The sequence below is a fragment of the Chrysoperla carnea genome, chromosome 2 (genome assembly GCF_905475395.1).
Source record: "Chrysoperla carnea chromosome 2, inChrCarn1.1, whole genome shotgun sequence".
Classification (NCBI taxonomy): Eukaryota; Metazoa; Arthropoda; class Insecta; order Neuroptera; family Chrysopidae; genus Chrysoperla; species Chrysoperla carnea.
The window spans coordinates 6403060-6425868 of record NC_058338.1 but is presented as its reverse complement, the minus strand read 5'-3'; the positions used below and the strand labels follow the sequence as shown (position 1 = coordinate 6425868).

Sequence of the window (22809 nt, the reverse complement as noted above, 5' to 3'; positions counted from 1 at the left end):
AATAAATAAACAACTTTTGTTTGCATTTTTTCTTAAACATCACTGTTTAACTGTGAGGGCACAAATTAGATTAGTGGTAAAAATTGGTCTAATTTATTCCCAAATGTATAGTCTTTTTTTAATAAAGTCTTCATATATTTTCTCGAATCCGCTATTTCGAATTCGAAAACTCAAAACATATAATCTAACTACAGTTTTCCCACCAAGACCAATGTTAAATATGCCTACTTTTGTAAGTCATTTACTTGCTTAAATAATCGGGCACCCCCCTTCAAATTTTCTTACTTGTTTTTTGACTTAATCCAACTTCATCCAAAAAATCAAGCCTTTTATCCAAAATTGCCCTGGTGCTCGTTCAGGATTGCATGGCAGGTGTCCATCAATTTTAGTGAAAATCGTACTATAAGGCTATTTTGGCACCAAATTACAAGTTTAAAGTTTTTGAACTCGAAATTCCTGTAAGTCGTAGGTATAAAGACTATATCTAAAAAAACCATACATTTGGCAATAATTTAGTCCTGATTTTCATTTTCCACGGGCTCAAACAGCTAAAGGAATGATTTTTCTTGAACTTAGTAACAAAAAATTTTGTCATTCTTAAATAGAAGTACTTACACAATTTAAGGATTAACTTATGATCGAATTCGCAACATAATATACACAAACATTTTTACCGTAAGAAATGAGAAAAAGGAAAAGAAAAGAGAGTGTAACCTAAAACAATACAAAAACCTAATTAGCATGCTTTTACCATTAATATTGCTAAAGTATTTCGCAGTAACCATCCATTAAAGTGAAATTGTTTTTTATAAATAAATAATCAGAAGAAGGTGTACTCGAATGTACTCTCATGAATATTGAAACAATATCATTCCAAATTGTTTAATGGTGGATGTTTAAACAGGTAACAATTTTTAGAAACAACCACTTAATGGGACACCTGAAATTAATTTGGTGTATGTGTAAATTTACTTATATACGATAGAAAATGATAACGTTTTGATAACAACTTCTTACATTCTTAAGAAGAATTCTTACATTTATTCGGAAAGCATTTAATAATATTATGTGTAAAAAGAAATTGTTAGAATCGTTAAAAGAGTATTTCTGGTATACTCCGATAATTTTCTTTTACGTTTACTTCGAAATATAATAATTGAAAATTGGTTTTTCTAAAAACGAAGTATTCCTTATACCAGAGTTTAATGGGGAACATCATGTTCTGACATAAGATTGGACCTAGTTCTCTCAGGGCTACTTTAAAGGCCAATTTAGATCCCAAAGGTAAGGGACAGATCACTTTAAAGTAGAAAGTTCATCCTCATAAAAACATTAACGTTTTTTATCTAAAACATTTTTTCGAAAATCGTTAGATTTCCGAAAATTGCTACTATTGCGTTTAATCCATAGAAACGTCGTAAGCTGCTTCAGAAAGAGGTTGCCAAGGACATAGAGGTCATTTGCCTGTATCCATTATTTTCACCAGAATTTCTTGTTTCAATGCATATACCATACACTACACCAGCCCGTCACAACTATTAATTAATTTAATTTTGTTGCGACGGCGGGAATCGAACCCGCTACCCTAAGCATACCGCGGACGGAATTGGTTACGCCTTAACCAACTGAGCTAAACTTATCAATTACTATATAAATTACTATGTTTTCTCAATGCCAACAACATAGAACCTCATATTTTATTTTTATACAAAATTATTAATATTTGTTAACGCCCATATTATTAACTTTTATAAATATTGTTGAGGTTCTTTTTTTATATAAGTACATGGTATGTAATATGTAATGTTATATTATGTAAATGGGAATCCTTTTTTTTTATATTGTAAATGTAAAAATATCCAACTTTATTAAAACTTGGCTGGTACAGTTGTTTTTGAGGTTAATTATTACATTAAAATAGATTACATACTATATGTATCTATCTCAAAACTTGTACCTACATACACATACATTACTTAAGGCAGTCCGATGACGATACCTACTGGAGATTGTGGCATGTAACGTAAAACTTGAACCAAATTAAAATATTTCTTACACTTTTATTGAAATCTTAATAAAAAAAATAAATAAATCAATCTGGTAGGCTACACTGTAAGAAATTCATGGCGTTTATTACAATGCTGGTATGGTGTAGGAATAGACACTCAAAAAGTATCTGAAGAAACTCTTTTTAGTGATGAAAATGATTCGAAACTTGTTACTCGGGAGTTTTTGAGGTTGCTGAACCCGAATTTCGCGTTCAGAATTGGTCTCCGAGATACCTGGTGCTCAAACTGAACTCTATCCCCGACTTCCCCTGGATTTTTCGGGAAATTCGTTTTATAATCGGTCCAAACTCGTGCGTCGGGCTGTTTTTATGACAAACACTAGGTATCTCGGTTGCAATATTCGTGTTCAGCTGCACAGTAAAGCTTCAATTATAGCAACACTCTTACATGACACAAAAGTAAACTAGAGTAAGAAGTAAATTTCACCGGAAAAAGACCGAACTAGCGGCTAGATGACCAAGAAAACTAGAATACATACCAGGAGCCATAATTTTTATATACCCTGCGCATTATAAGCCTCGGTTTCGCCTCAACCTACACATATGCCAGGAATTTTAGCTTTCTGGTCTAGGGTGAATAATGTGCTAAATTGTGATCGACCATTGTGCTAAAATCATTTTTCATATTAATTGGAGTAAATTTAATTATCGATTAATAAAAATATTTCAAATTGGATCAGCCATTATTAATAAAATATGCTAATAACAAAAAATTTGAAAATTGTCTTAATTAAAGCTCTAATTCTGATTTTCTTGTTTTCCTCTTTGAACAAAATATCCTATAAAATCCAGGACTCAGAGAGTTCGAGAAAGCTAAAAGAGCTGTTTTGTTGCAAAGGAGTGAAAAAAAAATGCTGTATTTTATTATCACAATATTTGTGTCGGAGTGGATATATACATAATTTAATTTCGTTAAAAAATAAATAAATCCTTAGAGATCTAACGGTAGAATAAGAAAATGACGAGTAAAAGGAAATTTTCTATTTTGAATTTTACATCTATATCAGTCTCTTTGTTTCGAAGCTCGTGAATATTTAACTGACGAATATTCTATACAAATATTTCCTTAGGCGAAGATACAATTGTTTGCAAAAAGTTTGATTATATAATCATGAGAACCGAATTAAAAGTTTTATGTAACTTGTGACATATTTTTTTCATTAAATTATAATTTTATAATACAAACAAAATTTAAATTTCGAATTGTGGAGAAGGATGGCGCACGGTGGAACAACCGTTATATTCGTGTCTTTTTAAAAGAGAAATCAGGAAGATCCTTTGATGAGTGACAAATATTTTACCCAGTCAACAAATTGTTTTGGGGTCGTTAATTTCGAACACATTACTGAAAAGTTCTTGTTCGAATATCTGTTAAAACGTCAGATATTCTTAAAACGAACGGATTTTGATTTTATGAAGGAAAGAATTTTCAAAGCTATTATTTGCGGACATTCAATTAATCGTAAAGTAATTTTGTACGGCTTACTATTTTGGCATGTAGATACTAATGCCAAAACACATGTATTAATGTAAAGTCTAGCTTACGAACAAAATTTTGGCAAGCTTAACTTTTAATAAAAATTTTAATTTTTTGTATTAACTCATAAAGTATGCAGTATAAGGTTACCTATAGCTGGAGAGCCGAGTGGCTTTTTTGAGTACATATTTGAGGCACATTGAAAATATTAAAGTTAATAGCTTGCGAATGTGTGGATGGTGAAATCGACAACCTGGCTGGGAGGTTGGGGGGCGTTTGTGACCTATGAAATTTTTAATTTGCAATTTTTCCTATGCAAAAAATGTTCTTGAGGCCTAGACACCTTGAAACTTACACCATTTTAAAGTCTTATATTCAATTAGACGAGTTATCATCGTCTGGCATGATTTGATGGGAAGCTAAAATAGCCTGGCAGATGATTTAAATAATCTAATTTAATGCTAATTTATATTAAACTGGCACTATTTTAGTATCTGCCAAGCTATTTCAGCCCCCACCCACGCATCACTTTACATATTTTCATACGAATGTACTTGTTTTGTAATTCTGCACTGCCACCATGATGAATTTGACCCAAGCAATTATTTCAGATGTTGACACACTTTAAATCCTTTGACGCTCAGTCCATGTACTTAATGGTCTAAGGAAAATGGACAAACATTCAAATCTTTCGTTAATTTTGCGACACTCAGAGTCGCAAGATTGCCACACTCTTTATAATAATTTATTTAAATGTGTACAGTTTTGGATTTGATGCAGGGCCGGATTAATCCTCAACGGGGCCCTAGGCAACCATCAATTTGGGGGCCCTTTTTTCACGCCCGTTCCCTTCTTTTTTCGATTAAAAAATACAAACTTAATCTGACTCAATGCAAAGTATACCTAACATCTCGAATCGCTCTTGTCGCGTTGTAGCTCTTTCAGCAGCTTTGATTTTTTTTTAATTGCGAGAAGGATCGTTCGGCAGAACAATTTGTGATCATTAATGTTAAAAAAATCCGAAGAGCTATTTCTGTGTTAGGAAATACATCGGCTAATTGATCTTCCATTAGAATCTTATACAAATGACTATAAGTTTTGTCAAAGTAGTCGGAAATGTCCTTTTTAGGAACTTTGTCTAGTTCGTCGGTCGTCGCCTTTTGAATGCGGCCAATTGAGTTTTATTTATTTGAGTAAAATTTATTTTCAGTTCTGATTATATTTCCTTTCACTCTCTAGAATTTTATGTTTGTAAGAAAATTTTAGAAGTCTTTTTCATTTTTTGGGGGCCCCCTAAAATCGGGGGCCCCAGGCAACTGCCTTTTCTGCCTACTTGTTAATCCGGCCCTGATTTGATGCCTATACTAGAACCAACAAGCCATGTCCATTCTACCTTAATCTGCCAACAAAACAAAGTAACTTTTTTGTAAAACATCACATTCATCCCTCTTTCGTCATCATTATTATTTTGCTGTAAGTTGTAAATGGGTATAACGAGTTGTTTGTTTATAAACTCATATACCAAGTACAACAAACATTAACTTGTAACTGTAACTTTACTAAAAACTAAAATAACTCACATAGCAAGTAAGTACTTAGTAGCTAAATACTTATAATAACTCTCTTAAGTATAATTGCTCCAATTTTTTTTTTCTTTTCTGTTGTATTTCTTTATATTATTCCTTTATGCTTCTGAATAAAATATAATGCTTAACACATTCATTCTGTAGTCAATAGGAACAACAAGCTTTGATAGATACGATCGTTGGAAACGATCTTTGGAAATAGATCAATACCTTTCTAATCTTATATATTTAAACGAGCAATGGCTAAAACGATTTTCATGAAAATGAAGATGCAAGTTTTATCCGTGGTTTCAGGGAAAACTAAAACAAACTGAAAAATACGACTCTTCCTGACATCTATTGGTGTTTATTGTAATTAACGAAATAAAGTACATTAGCGGGACATTCAAATTGATATTTGTGTGGAGATATTTTAAACAGTTCTTATATTAGTGATAAAATTTGTATATTTTTAACTCAAAAAAATCGAGCATAGCTCGGTCATCCAGATATTTAAGTAAATTCATTAATGATTGATTTGAAAAGAATGAAAGCGATTCTATAACTACGAACGCGTGAGTTTTCGAGCGTGAAATCAAACAGGCTTTGCATTTGTTATTGATTTATTATATTAGCAAAATGAGAAAATTGAAATATGGATTTGCTTATTTCAAATTTTATGTTTACACATAGCCCTGAAACCATGAACCCTTTTTTCTACACCTCAATTCAACTTTTCTATATCCCAATGGGATGAAAGCCTTTCATCAATTTGATCACCAAGATGCTAACAATATATATATACATATTAGGGTGAAGCAAAAAATAGGGTTTATGGGTAAAGTAAATACAAAATTTGAAATATCTCTGTTGATATTTGATAAAATAAAAGTACAAGAAGTCTCAAAAACTATCGAATAAAGGCAACATAAAACATTCTAAAAAATAATCGTCCCTTAAGTGGTAGAGTTTGATGGGGAACATCATGTTCTGACATCAGATTGGATCTAGTTATTCTAGCCTGAAAATTTGATGAAAAGTATTCTTTTAAATATACGGATCGAAAACGTTAAACACTTTCGGGATCAAATATCTATAGTTAGAGTTCTTTTATTTCGTTTTTCGAGGTAATCGCAATGTTAACCGTATCAAGAAGAACTTTAATAAAATAAAAAGAAGTGATTCAATTCAAGGCAAACATTTTCTTTGTTTTCTTCCTATTCGTATATTGTTCTCCGGTACTCGTTGCGTTAAAGAAAAAGTAATTTTCTCTCAATCAAGGACACATACATACATTCAAACATACACACAGGGTACGGCAGAAAAGTATGTGATTTTGAAAACGTTGTCGAAAATGAATTACCACCAATTTTTTCAAATTATCTATGTAATTTCTTAAGATATTTCAATACCAAATAAATGAAAATTTTATTTTTCAAAATGAATCATTTTTTTTTAAGATGATTGTAAACCTTATTGTAAAAAAGTTTTAGTTTATTGGACGGTACGTACATATAAATCAAATACATGCTTTGTAGTCAAGTAATGAGCTATTTCTAGCTTAACCACGCAACCACAAAAATATATAATTTATTGTATGCAAGTGATGCTTATAAATTTGATAATATAGATAGCGCTCTTCAATCATCAATACTCTAACTATAGTCGTTTCTGTTCATCAAATGATGGATCTTCGATGAACTCATAATTAAATTAAAATTTTGTTTTTATATCATCGACAACCTTATATTTTTATGGTATTTTTTATAAACTACAAGATTCTCGAAATAATTTAGATAATTTTTTATCACACTCTCTAGATTTTTTGATATAGAAAAACCTTTCATCATTTTTTCAGCCAACTTTGAACGATGAAATTATAATAAAAAGCCCGATGACCTAGGAATTTTTAGTGATTTTTGGAAAATTTGTTAATCAAAAAATGTATTTATATAGTTTAGTATGAAATCAGGAACAGGTGATAGCATGCCCATCATGTCCATTTGCGTGGATCCGTCATTGCTTAGTATACCTTGATATATTTCATACATACATGGTATAAAAATTATTAGCAGAAATGAATGGGATTTCATTTTTTACAGCATTTTCAAAATCGTACACTTCTCTCTCCTACCATATGAACATACATACATAAAGTACAATATAAAAGCATAAAAAGTAAGAAGTTTTAGATAAATATCTTGAATTACTAATAAACAATTGACTTGGTTGCGTAATAATGGTAGCATTATATATACCATATAGTTTTATATTATAATGAATTTTTTATTAAAAGAAAATTTAATCACATTTTATTTACTTTCTTAATACAAACTTATTGTATTCAACCTGAAAAACTGAACAAAGGAAATTCTTGTTTATGTTTTATATAGTTTTGATGATGGTCCAATTCTCTTTGGGATTTCACCTTCGAATTTAACGAAATAAGTTGAATATTTGCGTACAAACCTTTATTTATTTTGCTAGTACAAATGTTTTCTCAAAAGTTTTGATCAGGTGTTCGCATCCTTAGATATTCAATGTCAAAGGTAACAAGAATCAGTTTTTTGGAAAATATCGCGTTTCCTTCGCCTTGAATCCTATTTACATAGGATAAAATTTTCTACAACATTGTCTGAAAGCTCAGCTTTTTTTAAACGTTGAAACGTTTTTTAAATTAAGTGCACAGAAGATGGAACACTCAGCTATCTGTTTTATAAGGTATTAAATAATCATCAGAGCCTAAATAGCCGAGCGGTCTAAGGCGTGTGTCTCAGAACGTGTATTATTACACTTAGGTAGCGGGTTCGAATCCAGACAGCGGCAGTGTGAACAATTTATAATTAATGGGAGTGCAGAATTGATCACATTGTCGTCGCTTGGATAACAACGAAGTAACCGACTCCACCCACATCAAAAATGTAATTGTAAATATGCTTGTAATTGAATAAATAAAGATTAACAAATAATGGTGTGGGTGGCCTCTGTAATAAGGCGTATGTCACAAATACGAAGGTTAAACCCCCATTATTTTTTATAAATAATTATTTGGTATCTGGGTGACCGAGCTTTACTCAGTATTTTTTGGCTTAAAAGACACGAATTTTATCACTAATATCAGTATCGTTTAAAATATCTTCACACAAATACCAATTTGAATGTCCCGCTAATGTACTTTATTTCGTTAATTACAATAAACACCAATAGAGGTCAGGAAGAGTCATATTTTGCAGTGCATGTTTCAGTTTTTCCTGAAAACACGTATAAAACGAAATTTTCTAAAGTGAAACCTAGCTAGATTGATTTTTCGCCCCAAAATATCCATGTATATTGAGTTTCATGAAAAATCCTGACTATGGTAGTTAATTTCTCATAAACCACACAGAGAATCGATATAATATTTTCACGAAAGACATAAGAAAGGTTAGGATTGATTGACAAATAAAATTTTTTAATTTTTGGTAATTATTTTCATTTTTACGATATCGAAATACCTTAACAAAGTTAAACAATAAATTGATTCAATGAATACAATAAATAATTTATTTCATCGTAAAATTATTAACCTGATCCCTAAAGCTCATCCCCATAATTTGTTTATCTTCCTGTTATGCATGTAGGTACAACATTTATATGTGTACATATATTTTATACATATAATAAGTACATGTATTGCATATTATAAATATAATTACATCTATAATTATATATTATATATATTATATAATTTTAATATGGTATCAAATATATAGCAAGCACAGCAAGCATATTAAATATTATTTAAAATGTAATTTAAATGATTACTATAAACTAACTATGAGTTAGTTCTAGCTAACAAACTAATATTCATATTACTAACAAACTTACATCAGAAATATGGGGGCGTACGTACGAGCATAAACACGCTAACTTTAATTATTTACTATTTATAAATAGGATGTTTACGATTTAACTTGACAAATTATCAAAACACATTATAACATTAGAAAATGCATATCACGCCAGTAAAATCTTACAAAACAAGTGAAATTTACAAAATTTGAAAAACCCCCGACAGATGCGATTTATTCCTTGTAAACTGATTTTTGGAAACTTAGCTATAAAATGTTCTCAATCAAGTCGGTTCGACCGTTTAGGGACTACGATGCCACTGAGAAACACACAGACGCACAGATAAACACTTTAAACTTATAACGCTCCTTCTTAAATCATTATCAAAGTGATGGTCAAGGGCATCAGATGACATGAAAAGGATACTTATAGAGCTATCATTTTTTGGGACAAATTTTTGGAAATATCTCAATTGAAATTGAAATATTTGACTTGACTTTGTTCTTTTGAATTATTGTTTTGAATTACCTAATTATTTTAGCATTTCACTTTTCGAAATGAATGGAGCCAGGTTTATTTGACCATTCATTTCCATAGTAATTATTTATATGTTAAAATTATATATCATGCTTTTTCCAAACTGAATCGATTTTGAAGATCATCGCCAATTTTTTATTTTTTTCGGGTACAGAAACCCAAGTTTGCACTTAAAATACCTTTCAAATGAAACCAAAAAAATTACAATCGGTTTATCCGTTTAGGCGCTATGATGCCACAGACAGGCAAACACACAGACACACACACACATAGCGGTTAAACTTGTAACACCCCTTTTTGTAGTTCGGGGGTTAAAAAAACAACTAAAATCGGAACATCTTTGTAGTGGTTGATAGTTTGCCAGTCATCTTGCAAATTGCCAAAAGATTATTGTATAATATTTCTTCGAAATTTTAGAGTGATTAAAGCGATAGATTTTTAAGATATAATTATGACAAATCCATTGATTTTACGATCAAAAGTTTGAAAGTTCTTTGTTTTTAAAAAACGAACAAATTTTTAATCATCGAAATTTTCAAAAACGCAGATTTCACTTCCTAGAAAACTTTGAACGTCTCGTTAAAATAAAATCGTAAAATTTGACTGAATTTAGAAAACACCAATTTTTTGCGTCATCCTTTCACTTATGTGTCTAAAATTTTCCATGGACCACTTTATCCAGAATATGAAAGAAAACTTCGGTTGATTCAAGAGTCCTTTTTACATTTGGCTATAAAGATCTTTATAAATCAAGGAGATTACTAAACACAAAATCAGAATGATCATATGGATTTTTTAATGTTAACGGACTTTTGAATCAATCTGTATACAACACTTTTTATTTGATTTTAAAAAAATAATTTTTTTTCTCTTTTTCTCCCATTTTCTTTTTTATAGAAAAATAATCCAATTAAATATAATTGAAGAGGACAGTTATGAAAAAGATGTATTATTTTATGTTCAACTAGGAGAACCCCGTATGTCGGGTGGTGAGTCAACGTAACAGCTTTTCAAATCATATCGGTGTGTTACTTTGTTTTTTAAGATGGTTGTTTTCATTTTTATTAAAAAGTTATTAACCTACTACTACTACTATACTTACTTACCTTTACTGTTTAATATACTTCATTCATTATTTTTAATATTTTACCTTATATTGTGCTTGTGCATCATTTTTCATTTTTAAACCCTATTTTACCCTATATATTATATACTTATTTTAGGTCTAAGGCCAGGAGGAGAATTTGAATGTCATTTCAGAATATCTAGAAATTTGAGAGGATGTTGTATGTAAAATATTTCTTCTAAGAAAATTTGCATACCAGAGGACAGGTTGTCTATCAGAGTGCCTATTAAATTTTAACGAGCGTGATAAACTTAGAATTCTGGACGATAAGTGCTAAAATTATTTTTGTTCGACGTATCAAAAAACAGAAACCGTAACTTTTTTAATGTCGGACAAAATAGTTTTTGCAAAAACAAATTAATTTAATAACAACCTCGTCCCGAAGTTGCCCGTTTCATATTAAAATAAAGTAAAAATACACATAAACAATTGCCTAACGATTGAAAAAAGTACAGCTAAATATTTACAATAGAATGGGATTGAATTTAAAATATGAATTCATTGATACATAATCACTGAAGTTATATAAACAAAATTATTACTTCTGTGAAAGAGATTAATTTTAGTTTAAAGTCATGCATTTTATTGATGGAAAATAAAATTGTACTTAGTTGGAATATATAATCGTGTAAATAAAGCGAATCGATGAATTAAACGAAAATTTCTTTGCGATTGCTTTAAATAGAGGATTTTGTTATTATGATCGCATATCTATCATGTCAAGTCCAAATGTGATTGAGCCAACTACATGATGATTGTTGTTACTAACTTACAGAAAGTTTGAAATAAGCTTATTGATCATTTTATATATAAAATGATGTGTCTGAATTCTGATCCATTTCTCGGGCTAAGGACTAGTTTTTTTCAAAATTTCCAATCGCTCTGAAATGACTATCAAATACGCCGCTTGGCTCTAGACCTATAATATTTTATTTATACTAGAGAGGGTAGAATCATTCTATTTTATTCATCATGGAAAAATACGGGAAAGCACTTCTCCATGAAAGGATAATGTGGTGTGAGTGATGAGCAAAAATGTTTTAGACACAAGAAGATGTGATCTGGGGGGAAATGTGAAATGATAAGTATCAGAGAGTTTTGTTTAAATAGCGTTACTACCAGCTAGCGGCGAACGAAGGTTAAACGAACGCTTCAACTCGTTTTGTTTATATGTGGAAAACTTTTTTATATTGTTTTTTTTTTTTTTCATGAAAATATGAAAGCAAAAAAAAAGTTTTGCATTTTATTCGAACAAATTTTTCTTGTTTGAAATTTTATGCTGATTTTTTTGTATTCAAATAAATAATATAATAAAGCTCAGGTTTGCATAATCTTATTTTAGTTTGTTTAATACTTTTTAAGTGAAACTTTATGAAAAATTATATTTTTGGAATTTTTTTCGTTTATAACGGTGTGAATGCCACCCCATCCCATCCCCTGGGCGAAAGTATTACTTGGTTTCATATATCGGAGCCATAGGAAAGAATTCAAAGATTTAATCTCCGTTTGCTGAAGCTTAAGTTAATATTTCGCCTAGAAACACAAAAATCGGGCATAATTAATCATTGGATCTTGTGCAGGTATTAATCGTATGATATTTGGAGGTACTACTCCTCCTAGGAGGTAATTTTAGAGTGATCGAAAAACCACAAAAATTTTTTTGCTTCTGTATTGTGTTAAACTCACTGATTAGTCAATTTTTATTGCCATTATCTCGAAAATATCACTCAAAATTCTACATAAAAATCCTATGCTGAAGCAATTTTTGGTTTCCTAATGCTTTTTAACCGACTTCAAACAAAAAAGGAGGAGGTTATCAATTCGACTGTATTTTTTTTTATTTATTTATGCGTGTTACCTCAACTTTCGACTGGGTGAACCGATTTTCATGATTCTTTATCTATTTGAAAGCTGGTGCTTCCCGTGTGGTCCTATTTCATTTGGGTCCAGTTCTGACAACGGCATCCATGAGGAAACTATGAAAGTCTTAAATTTGCATTAAGTATGCACGGCAAGAGGACGAATAACTCAATATCACGCCAACCAATTTCGATGATTCTTTTTTTAGTGACAAATTAGTGAGTGTACTTCAGATTCATTAAAAATCATTAAAAAAAAGTACTTTTAACAAAAAGAAAACCAACTTCAAAAGAAAAACTTTTCCAAAACAAATTAATATGCACTAAAAAGTCAAAAAATAACGATAATATAATGTAGTTAAAATTATTGTTATTTTTTGAGTCGATGTCAGCCAAGCTAATGTAGCAAACTGTTCTGTCAGAGTTGTTTCCTTGGCTGACACCGACTCCAAAATTAACAAGAATTTTAAGTACAATATATTATTTTTTTACTTTTTAGTGCGTATTAATTTATTTTGGAAAAGTTTTTCTTTTGAATTCGATACGTTATTCGTTTTAAAGATAAAACAGACTTTCTTAAAAGTCAATTTTGTGGAAAAATCTATTTGTAATAAAAAACTGTAACACATAAAACGTACTTGAAATTGAAGAATTGCTACTTTATACGTACATAAAATATTTTTCTATTTCGACGACCTACAATAGGGAATTCCATGAACATAATAAATTTCACTTTTTAGCATCGTAATAAAATATATAAAAAAAAATTGATAGCGTCATCTTATTTCCCACTTGACATCGCAGATAGATCTCGAACAGAAAAAAACATTTTCGCTATCACTCATATCTTTACAGGAATTTTATGTGGAGAACAGAATGATAAAATATATAAAGTCTAAGAGCTGTTAGTCCAAAAATTTTCTTTCTTTTTTACAAGATTCAAATTTTGTTAAAATATTTCGCATAGTTATCGAATTTTCATATTTTTAACCAGGAGTAAAGATCGAGGATACATTTTTTGTGAAAATGATTCCAAACTTGTTATTCGGAGGTTTTTGGGGTCGCTAAATACTTAAGTTTCGACAGAATTGGCCTTCGAGGTACCGTTTACCCAAGGTAAACGGTATCCCCGTCATCTGCTGGAGTTTTCGGGATATTTGTTATATATAATCGATCAAAACTCGTTACTCGGAGGTTTTTGGGGTCGCTGAACACAAATAACGCGATAGAACCGAGTAGCAAATGACATATAGATTAGAAAAGGACATAGTGGGAACTCACTCGCAGTCTTCTCTTTCATTCATCATATCACAAGTTTTGAGCCCTGACGTTCTCTAGTTGTATAAACTCTTTGGTATACTATTCTCATAACACATGACGTCATGATTCATGGAGCACGATTCTGAAGTGTTTTATTGTCACAATTTTTTAAGCGAGTATATTTATTGTAAAAAACTTTTAAATGTAAATATTTTGTTGTAGGAATCATTGTTTTGGCTCCTACAATCAATTCGACGTGTTTCGAAAAATTTACTGAAAGTGTCTATTCCAAACCTTACGTAAATACAAATTTACAACTAATATATTTAACACTGTAATAGCGTCCGTTCACAACGACTGTCCATAGAGGGCTTACTTGTTATTTTACAGTACCCATAACTACACTTTTACACAAACGGCATTTCCATAGAAACCATGTACAATTTTTGTTATTTGAACAGTCACCTTAGATGTCGATACCAGACGCGTTACACTTCCAAACCGTGCATAAATAAAAATTTTTGCTCAAATAGCTCTTAGACTTACAAAAACACTCTCTGGCATATTCAGATATAATATTTTTTATTATTGTAATGTTTATAAACCCTATCAAATTCATCTTTCTACATCATACAAATACATTATATTTTTTTAATCTACCTTCTTATTAATCTACCTTGTTAAAACCTACAAAACCTTCTAGTTTCTTCTATATACCTTCTACACCTATTATATAAATGTTATGTAAGTATTTTTATATATATATACAAATATCTTATATTTATTTATACTTGTTATATATATTTATTTTTTTTTTATTTTTGTTTATTTATTTTATAGCATGTAAATTATTAAGTAAGTAATTTTATAAATAATTTAATATAATATAAATATATCATTTTATATAATCTGAGAATACATATATACATATATATTATATAAAACCCTATATAGACAATCAATCAATAATAATATACAGGATATCCTAAAAAATATGGCATTAGAAAAGTACAGTGTTATTATAGAGGATTCAATTCTAAGGAAAAAGTTGTTAAAAAGATTTTGGATTCAATCGGAGTACAAGATCACTGTATTAGACTTTTTTTTAACGTGGAGTTCTAAATCAGTTTTTGTGTAGTTCTAAAAATTCTTTAAAAATAAAAGATCGAGGGGTTTCGTGGAACACGCGGTAGGAACAATGCTCTTTTTGTATCTTCGTACATTATAAATGAGGAGATTACTTTATTATTTAAAAGATATTTTCATAAAATTGAAGGGTATTACTTTTACTTTTTACTGTATGAATTAATTGTAATATTAGTTAAAAAAAAGACATACTTCTGATTTAGTAGTCAACCCAATATTTGCGTACATTACAGATTGGTTTGAACAGGATATTTATTATGTCATAAAATAAAATTTGCTTGTACTTATTTGTAATTATCTCTATTATCTTTAACTTCTGATAGATTACTTGATAATAGAACATATAGTTAAGGATGTATGAGCATGGTAGTGGGGGCACAAATTTAAAAATAGATATTTTCAATTTTGATGATAAATTTATATTATTACTTGACGATATAAGACGAAAAGTAAGAAGAAAATTTTTCGATATCTGGCTTAATTTTCAAAATATCGAAAATTGAAAATTTTGTTTAATTATTTAGCTTTCGATATTTCGAAAACTAAGACACATATCGAAAAATTTTATTCTTATTTTTCGTCTACATTCATGAAGTTATAACAAAATTTATCATCAAAGTTGAAAATAAGATAAAAATAATTTCAACCCTTAATCTACCCTGCTCTTACATTCCTTATATGGACGGTGACACTTAGTTTTTTTCTTTTCTAATTCATTGCTAATATGTTTACTTTCTATTAAAAAGTTTTTTTTAAATTTGTTTTCATTCATTCCAAATGAAAATTATCAAAAACTTCCAAAATATGTCGTTTTTTGAGATTCCTCCCTAAGAGCCAATGTATTTTATATCGATTTTTAATGACTTTTTTCTTAAAAATTTACACGGTTACCTAAGCTGAAATTTTAACCACATATTCTTTGAGTAAAAGACTACCTACAAACAAATTTTGAGCCTTTAAATCAAACATTGTTGTCATGCTCATACATCCTTAAGGAATCAATTTTCACAAAAAAAAAACAAATTTTTTTTTAAACCAATTACATGAAGGGACCTTCTTAATTAAAAAATTCTCATAATCACAAGCAATTATTACAGAAGCCATATCCCGCTAATGCTGTATCTCGTTACATTGAATCCAAAACATGAAAAAGAATCTTTCTGTTTAGAATTTTATCCTCTTTCACACTCTGTATCTCTTCTAATGTTATTGTTTTGGTACATCTTGTACAATATATACCTATACAATCAATATATTGAAACACATATAATTATATAATTATTTTATATTGATCTATTTTAAATAGAATTAGATAATCCTTTATATTTTATATCCACTAATTGATTATAAATAAATTATTTTAATAATTAATTAATTAATCGAATGAATGAGAGAATTTATGAATGGTACCTTTACCTTATATTAATATTTACATTACATTTAATATAATTAATTCTATTTTTTACAATATTAAAATCGAAAAAAAAAATTAAATTATTTAGCTAGAAATGTGTTGTTGTTAAATTAAACTTCAAACAAAACAAAAATATTATATTAAACGAATTTTACTACATTGGAACATTAATTAAACATATTAATTATACACTAATTATACGAGATATTCGAAAACTTCGAGACCTCCCCACCTAAATTTTTGGAAATAATGACTGAAACAAGTGAAATTTACAAAATTTTAAAAAAAACGACAAATATTTTAGGTACGTTCATTTATAAAAATTTTAAGACAAATCTAGACATGCTGGAAAGATGCGGCTTAAAACCTTTGAAAAAAATCGGAAAACTTCAATTTTTCCAAGATAATATACACTGTGTTCATTTCAAAAGTATCCACCTTTAATAACTTTTAATCACTGATGTGATTATTGTTTTGAGTGAAAACACGTCAGTTTTAATATCGGGGGGTAGTTCAAAAATAGTACCTAAAAAATTTTAGTTTTTTCGGGTATGGAAACTTAAGTTCGCACTTGAAACATAGCTATGAACACTCCCCGTTAAAGTACCTTTTAAATGAAACCAAAAAAATTAAAATTGATTCATCCGTTTAGGTGCTACTATGCCACAGACAGACAAACACACACACACACACACACACACACACACACACACACACACATGGCGGTGAAACTTATAACACCCCTTTTTTTTCATTATTTTCTAAGATTTCGGAGGGATCGGGAACTTTTTGAACATGTCGTATATTAAAAAAATATGCCTATTCGCTCCGTGGGTGAGTTTCATTTCCATAGTAACGATACCACTACTTTCATTATAGAATTGTATGGATGCATATATAATTGTATGGATTGCATTTAAGACTTACATTGAAAATTTAATATTATTGTCTCACAAATTTAAATAAATAATTATTGATAATTTACATTTGAAAAATAATATTTGTGCAATTTGATTTCTTATTTTCACAATTTTTAATGCATTAAGTTTAATTAATTAGTGTTTTACATTAATTTTAATTTGACATTTCTATAACATTAACATGTAAAGAACTGCAAATTAGTAATAACAGCCCCCTTTAACGCCAAAATTTTTCACTGGAAGCGCTGTCATCGATTTGATTCTCCCTACCATGACTACGCACACAACGAATACAAAATACATAATTAATACAATACATAATTATTAATAATCATATTAATTAAGTTGCATTTTGTTTGTCTGTTATTCATATTGTAGTTAAATTATTAGAGTAGATAGATACCTCATTCTAATTTTTATATATTTTTGTATTTATTTTGTAATTTTTTACATTCTTTTCTCATCTATTTATATATATATTAATTAATCTTTAAATATCATTACTTCATTATATTATATTTGTTGTAATATTAATATAATAAATAATATAAAATATAATTAATTTAAAAATTAATATATTAAAGATTTGTTTTTTTTTTCTTTTCAAATAATTTCCAGATGAAGTAGCATCAATTGCAGAAAGAGCTGAACTAAAACCACCGGATCAATTGACAAAAGAAGAAAAAATGGCATTATTGGGACGACCAATACTTGGTGATTTAAATCGGGCACAAATACGTATTAAAGAGAGTAAGGAATTTAAGGTTTGTATTTCATAAATTATATATCAGGGTATAATTATTTTAAGGCAGAAAAATGTGTTGGACTTCTGACAGAAAATGATCACATTTGTTTTGCGGATATTCTAACAATATATATGAGTGGCGTCCAAATCAGAAACAAACTCCATTTTTCTGGCTTTAATTGGAGTTCCTGAGCCCCCCCTCCCCCAGTTTAATTAAAGTCAAATTAGGCAGGATTTCACTTCTTTTAAATGATTTTTCTATTTTGGATGTAATCAAAAGTGTCTCATATCCCGCTAAAAAGAACGTTCCCCTACCGAAAATTTTGCCCAGAGTTTCAACAAGGATGTAAAGCATGGTAAAGTGTTGACAATGAAAAAGAAAAGACAGCTGGCAGTATAGGGTTTTTTAAATTGGAGGACTTGACGAATAAAGAACATTTCCATGTTAGGCAAGATTTTAAAAATAATAAACTTTTATTAGCTGTTACTTAAGCAATGTAAAAAGTTAAATTAAAAAAAAAATTAGAGACAATAGACCCTGATTGATTTCCAAAACCACGGAATTTAACATTATGGGATTTTTTGCATGGAGTTTTGTGAAGTCAAACTTTTCTGACAGTAAGTCTGCGACCATTCAAGTTTTGGGGGACAATTTATGCACAATGGTAAAATTCCGACAAAAAAACTTCGATGAGCCATCAAAATCATGGAATTTTACTTGATATGCTATAAAGTTCTAAGAATATGCTATTCTATGCATAGCCCTATTAAAAATTTGTGTTTTCGCTGCCTTTAATAAATTTCTCACCCTATATATTTCAAGTAAACAAATTAATCTAATTAGTATACGTTTTTTACAGAACACGGTTGATAAATTGGTACAACGTGCGAATGCATCCATCATTGTGGGTACCTCATCATGGAAAGAACAATTCATTGATGCGTTGACCGTAAGTCCTGGTAATGACGACGATGATGATAAAGCTGCTGGTAAAGTAGATATCGATAGTGGTGGAGATGTGGAATCGATAAATACAAATAAGACGGCGATGAATCAGTCACCATCGGCATTTGATTATATTATGCATTTTTTAACAGTTTTTTGGAAAGTAATCTTTGCATTCGTACCACCAACTGGTAAGTGGTAGCTAGAGATTTCCTCGAATCCTTTATTTTTGAGAAGTTAGAACAAAATAAATCCGTATAATTTCCAAGTCTAGTTCAACCCTTGCTTGAATAAAATGGATATCCCATAAATTCTGATAATTTTGGCAAAGCAAGACATATATTCGGAGACAACATAGGTGTTCCGAAGACCTTATATCGCTTCAAATTGCCTCTATAGGCAAAATCATTGCGGGTATCCCAGGAAACTGGTTAGACGGCAGAGACGCGGAACGATTGAGTCTACCAGTGCATCACGATTAGTGCAGGAGCTGCCACATTGGAAAGGATGAGCAAACGATGTCTCATCTTCTCTGTCATTTTGCTGGTCTTACCATGAGGAGATGTACTCGCTTGAGCCAGCCCTTTCTTGACGCTTTCTCCGACGTGAAGTCTGTTGACGTCAAAGCAATCCTGCTATTCTTAAACAATTCCAAATGGTTCATTGAGTAGTGGCCAGGGATGGACCAACCCTTTTTCGGTATCACAACGGACTCTGTGGTTTATCTTTGTCCCAACCCACGACAGCCACTCTAACCTAATCTAACCTTGCCCAAAGCTTAATATTTGAAAAGGTCTATCGCAATTTAAAAAGATTTTGCTATAATTTCTGATATTTTTTTGCAGATATTTGTGGTGGTTATTTATGTTTTGTGGTATCAATATTTGGTATTGGAGTTGTTACAGCTGTTATTGGTGATGTTGCTTCACATTTTGGTTTCACATTAGGAATTGAAGATTCGGTGACAGCAATTGTTTTTGTTGCATTAGGCACATCAATACCTGGTGAGTTTTGATTGTGCTTTGAACCCATTAAAAAATGAGCTCTGCTGTTTTATAGCCTTTAAAAAAAAAAAAAAACTTTATCTTTTTATATTTTTTCCCATCTTTCAAGATACATTTGCAAGTAAAGTCGCTGCAAAACAAGATAAATACGCGGATGCAAGTGTTGGAAATGTGACAGGAAGTAATGCAGTTAATGTGTTCCTTGGTATTGGTGTTGCATGGTCAATAGCTGCCGTTTACCATGAATGGAATGGCAACAAATTTAGAGTTAATCCTGGAAAGTAAGTGGATTTTTTTTGTAGTTTCAAAACACTGGTCGAGAATAATTCAATTATTTTCTCTTTTAATCCTCGAATTTACATTTGTATGTTTTTTTAAAGCATTGTTTTAATGAAAATGACATCATTATTCCTACATACCATGGATAAGTTAAATATTAAACACTTATCGATAAAAGGTGTTTATATTTTTTATTAATTTGTGATTCATGGCACAATACCATTATGTACTATGGATCAAACCCATAGTTAAGTACAGTATGCTGTTTGATTCAAGATGGACTTACTCCAAAGTGCAACATGGTCCATTTATCGACCAGTGTTATTAAAGAAAGATGAAATAATTTTTTTAAATATTAATTTTGTTTTCTCTCATTTTTTATAGTTTAGCATTTTCGGTAACGATATTTTGTACGGAAGCATTCATATGTATATCAATCTTATTAGTACGGCGTACAAAATGTGTTGGTGGTGAATTAGGTGGCCCAAAATTATGTAAATGGATTACAGCATTTTTTATGTTTAGTTTATGGTTATTTTATTTATTAATGTCTATATTAGAAGTCTATGGTGTTGTAGAAGGATTCTAAAACAAAACTATACTACATACCTACCCATCATACCCAATCTTCTTAACCAACCTAAATACAATAAATAAAATATAAATAAATCTACAATATTGTACATTAATTATATTTAATAAGTCTATGATCATCATCTTCAGTTATGTTCACTGCAAATTCTAATGTTTTATTTCTACATACAGAACTACTTCTCTAGCTCAATTTGGGGAAGTTTTGGGGGTATTTCGTAACTTACCATCCCCAAAAAAAACACTTTCCTGATACTAAATTAACCTGCATATAGATTTATAAGCATCTAATTCAATTTGGAAAGACTATGAAGGTGGGTAAAGTTTCTGAAACCTAAAAAAATTAAATTTTGTGAAGGCGTTGGAATGTTGATATCTTCGAAAAGACTTTCTTTCACATTTATAATATAAAGGCATAGGGATAGGGATTTAGGAAGTTCTGCAATCAATTATAGAACACTTTCTATATCAGGTATCTCCAAAAATCCATAAAATATGTTCTGGTGGATATAAAATGGAATTAGAGCACATTTTACCTGCTTTTCCCTGCGGTATAGTTCATAAATTTACATTTTCGGTACTCAAAATAACTACTTAAACAAACTAAATTTAATTAAGACACTTTATGTTTCTGAATGATTCAAATCATGCATCCCGAAGGTACATAATAATAATAATAATAATGGGGTTTAACCTCCGTTTCTCTGACATATGCGCCTATAACAGAGACCACCCACATCATTATTTGTTAATCTTTATTTATTTAACTTCATACATGATTACAATTACAATTTGATGTGGGTGGATTCGGTTGCTTCGTTCTAATCCAAGCGACGACAATGTGATCAATTCTATCGCCCTCATTATTATTATATATTAAATTGTTCACACTGCCGCTGCCTGGATTCGAACCCGCAACCTTAGTCTAAATAGACGACCGGTCAGAGTCTAATGCCTCAGACCGCTCGGACATTTAGGCTCTACCGAAGGTACATGTTCGAAGGTGAACAAGTTTTGCAGTTTATAACGCACTAAAATTTGCAGTGAATTCTGAATAAATACATTCTATGAAATATTAAATAAAAAAACACATCATTGCCATCCATTATAAAAAAAAAATAATGAAAAACTCATTGTTATCTATCATATTATACATATTATATATTATATTATTATTATATATTATAAATTATATTTTATTTATATTTATTATATATATATATTTATTAATTATTATTATATTATATATAATTATATTAATTGAAATTTATTTATTTATAATAAGAAGAAACAAAAAAACATATGAAAAAATAAAAAAATAAAATAAAATAATATTTATTAAATTTAAAAATATGGATTTTGAATTTACCCAAATAATATAATTAATTATATGATTGTAAACCTACAGTATTATAAAAAAGTTTTGGTTTATTGCACGGTACATACATATAAACCAAATACACGCTTTGAGTTATTTTTAGCTTTACAATACCACACAACTACAAAAATATATAATATATTGTGTGAAAGTGATGCTTATAAATATAGATATCGCTCTTCAGTCATCAATACTCTAAACTATAGTCGTCTCTGTTCATCAAATGATGGATCTTCGATGAACTCATAATTAAATTAAAATTTTGTTTGTGTATCATCGACAACCTTATATTTTTTATGGTATTATTATAAACTACAAGATTGTCTAAATATTTTAGATATTTTTTTATCACACTCTCTATATTTTTTGGTATAGAAATATCCAATTGAAAAGGATAACCTATATGATTCATCATTTTTTCAGCCATCTTTGAACGATAAAATATTAATAAAAAGCCCGATGACCAAGAAATTTTTTGTGGTTTTTGGAAAGTTAATCAAAAACTGTATTTATAAAGTTTTATTGAAATCCCTAGTATTATTCAATTCTTGCATATCTCCTTAAATTTGGCGCGTGTTAAAATATACCTTTACAAGATGCGGTGGGAAGGACGTAATGTCTTGGAACAAGGTATTATTACATAACAATTAATTTCATAGTTTC

At 29.7% G+C, this 22809-nt stretch overlaps 1 protein-coding gene across 3 annotated transcripts in view; it reads left to right on the top strand.

The window, feature by feature from the left end:
• The window catches only part of LOC123292326 (sodium/calcium exchanger 3), a 29326-nt gene extending 7797 nt beyond the window's left edge, over positions 1–21529 (top strand). Inside the window, exons 2-8 of one of the 3 annotated variants that reach the window (XM_044872949.1) lie at positions 10376–10467; positions 17822–17967; positions 18809–18931; positions 19007–19085; positions 19740–19898; positions 20008–20179; positions 20562–21529. In XM_044872949.1, coding sequence (XP_044728884.1) covers positions 10376–10467; positions 17822–17967; positions 18809–18931; positions 19007–19085; positions 19740–19898; positions 20008–20179; positions 20562–20766 — 976 coding nt within the window. In that variant the 3' untranslated portion in view covers positions 20767–21529. Of the gene's footprint in view, positions 1–10375; positions 10468–17821; positions 17968–18808; positions 19086–19739; positions 19899–20007; positions 20180–20561 lie in introns of all 3 variants that reach the window. The other 2 variants (XM_044872948.1, XM_044872947.1) reach the window with 2 other exon arrangements.
• The last annotated feature ends 1280 nt before the right edge of the window (positions 21530–22809 follow it).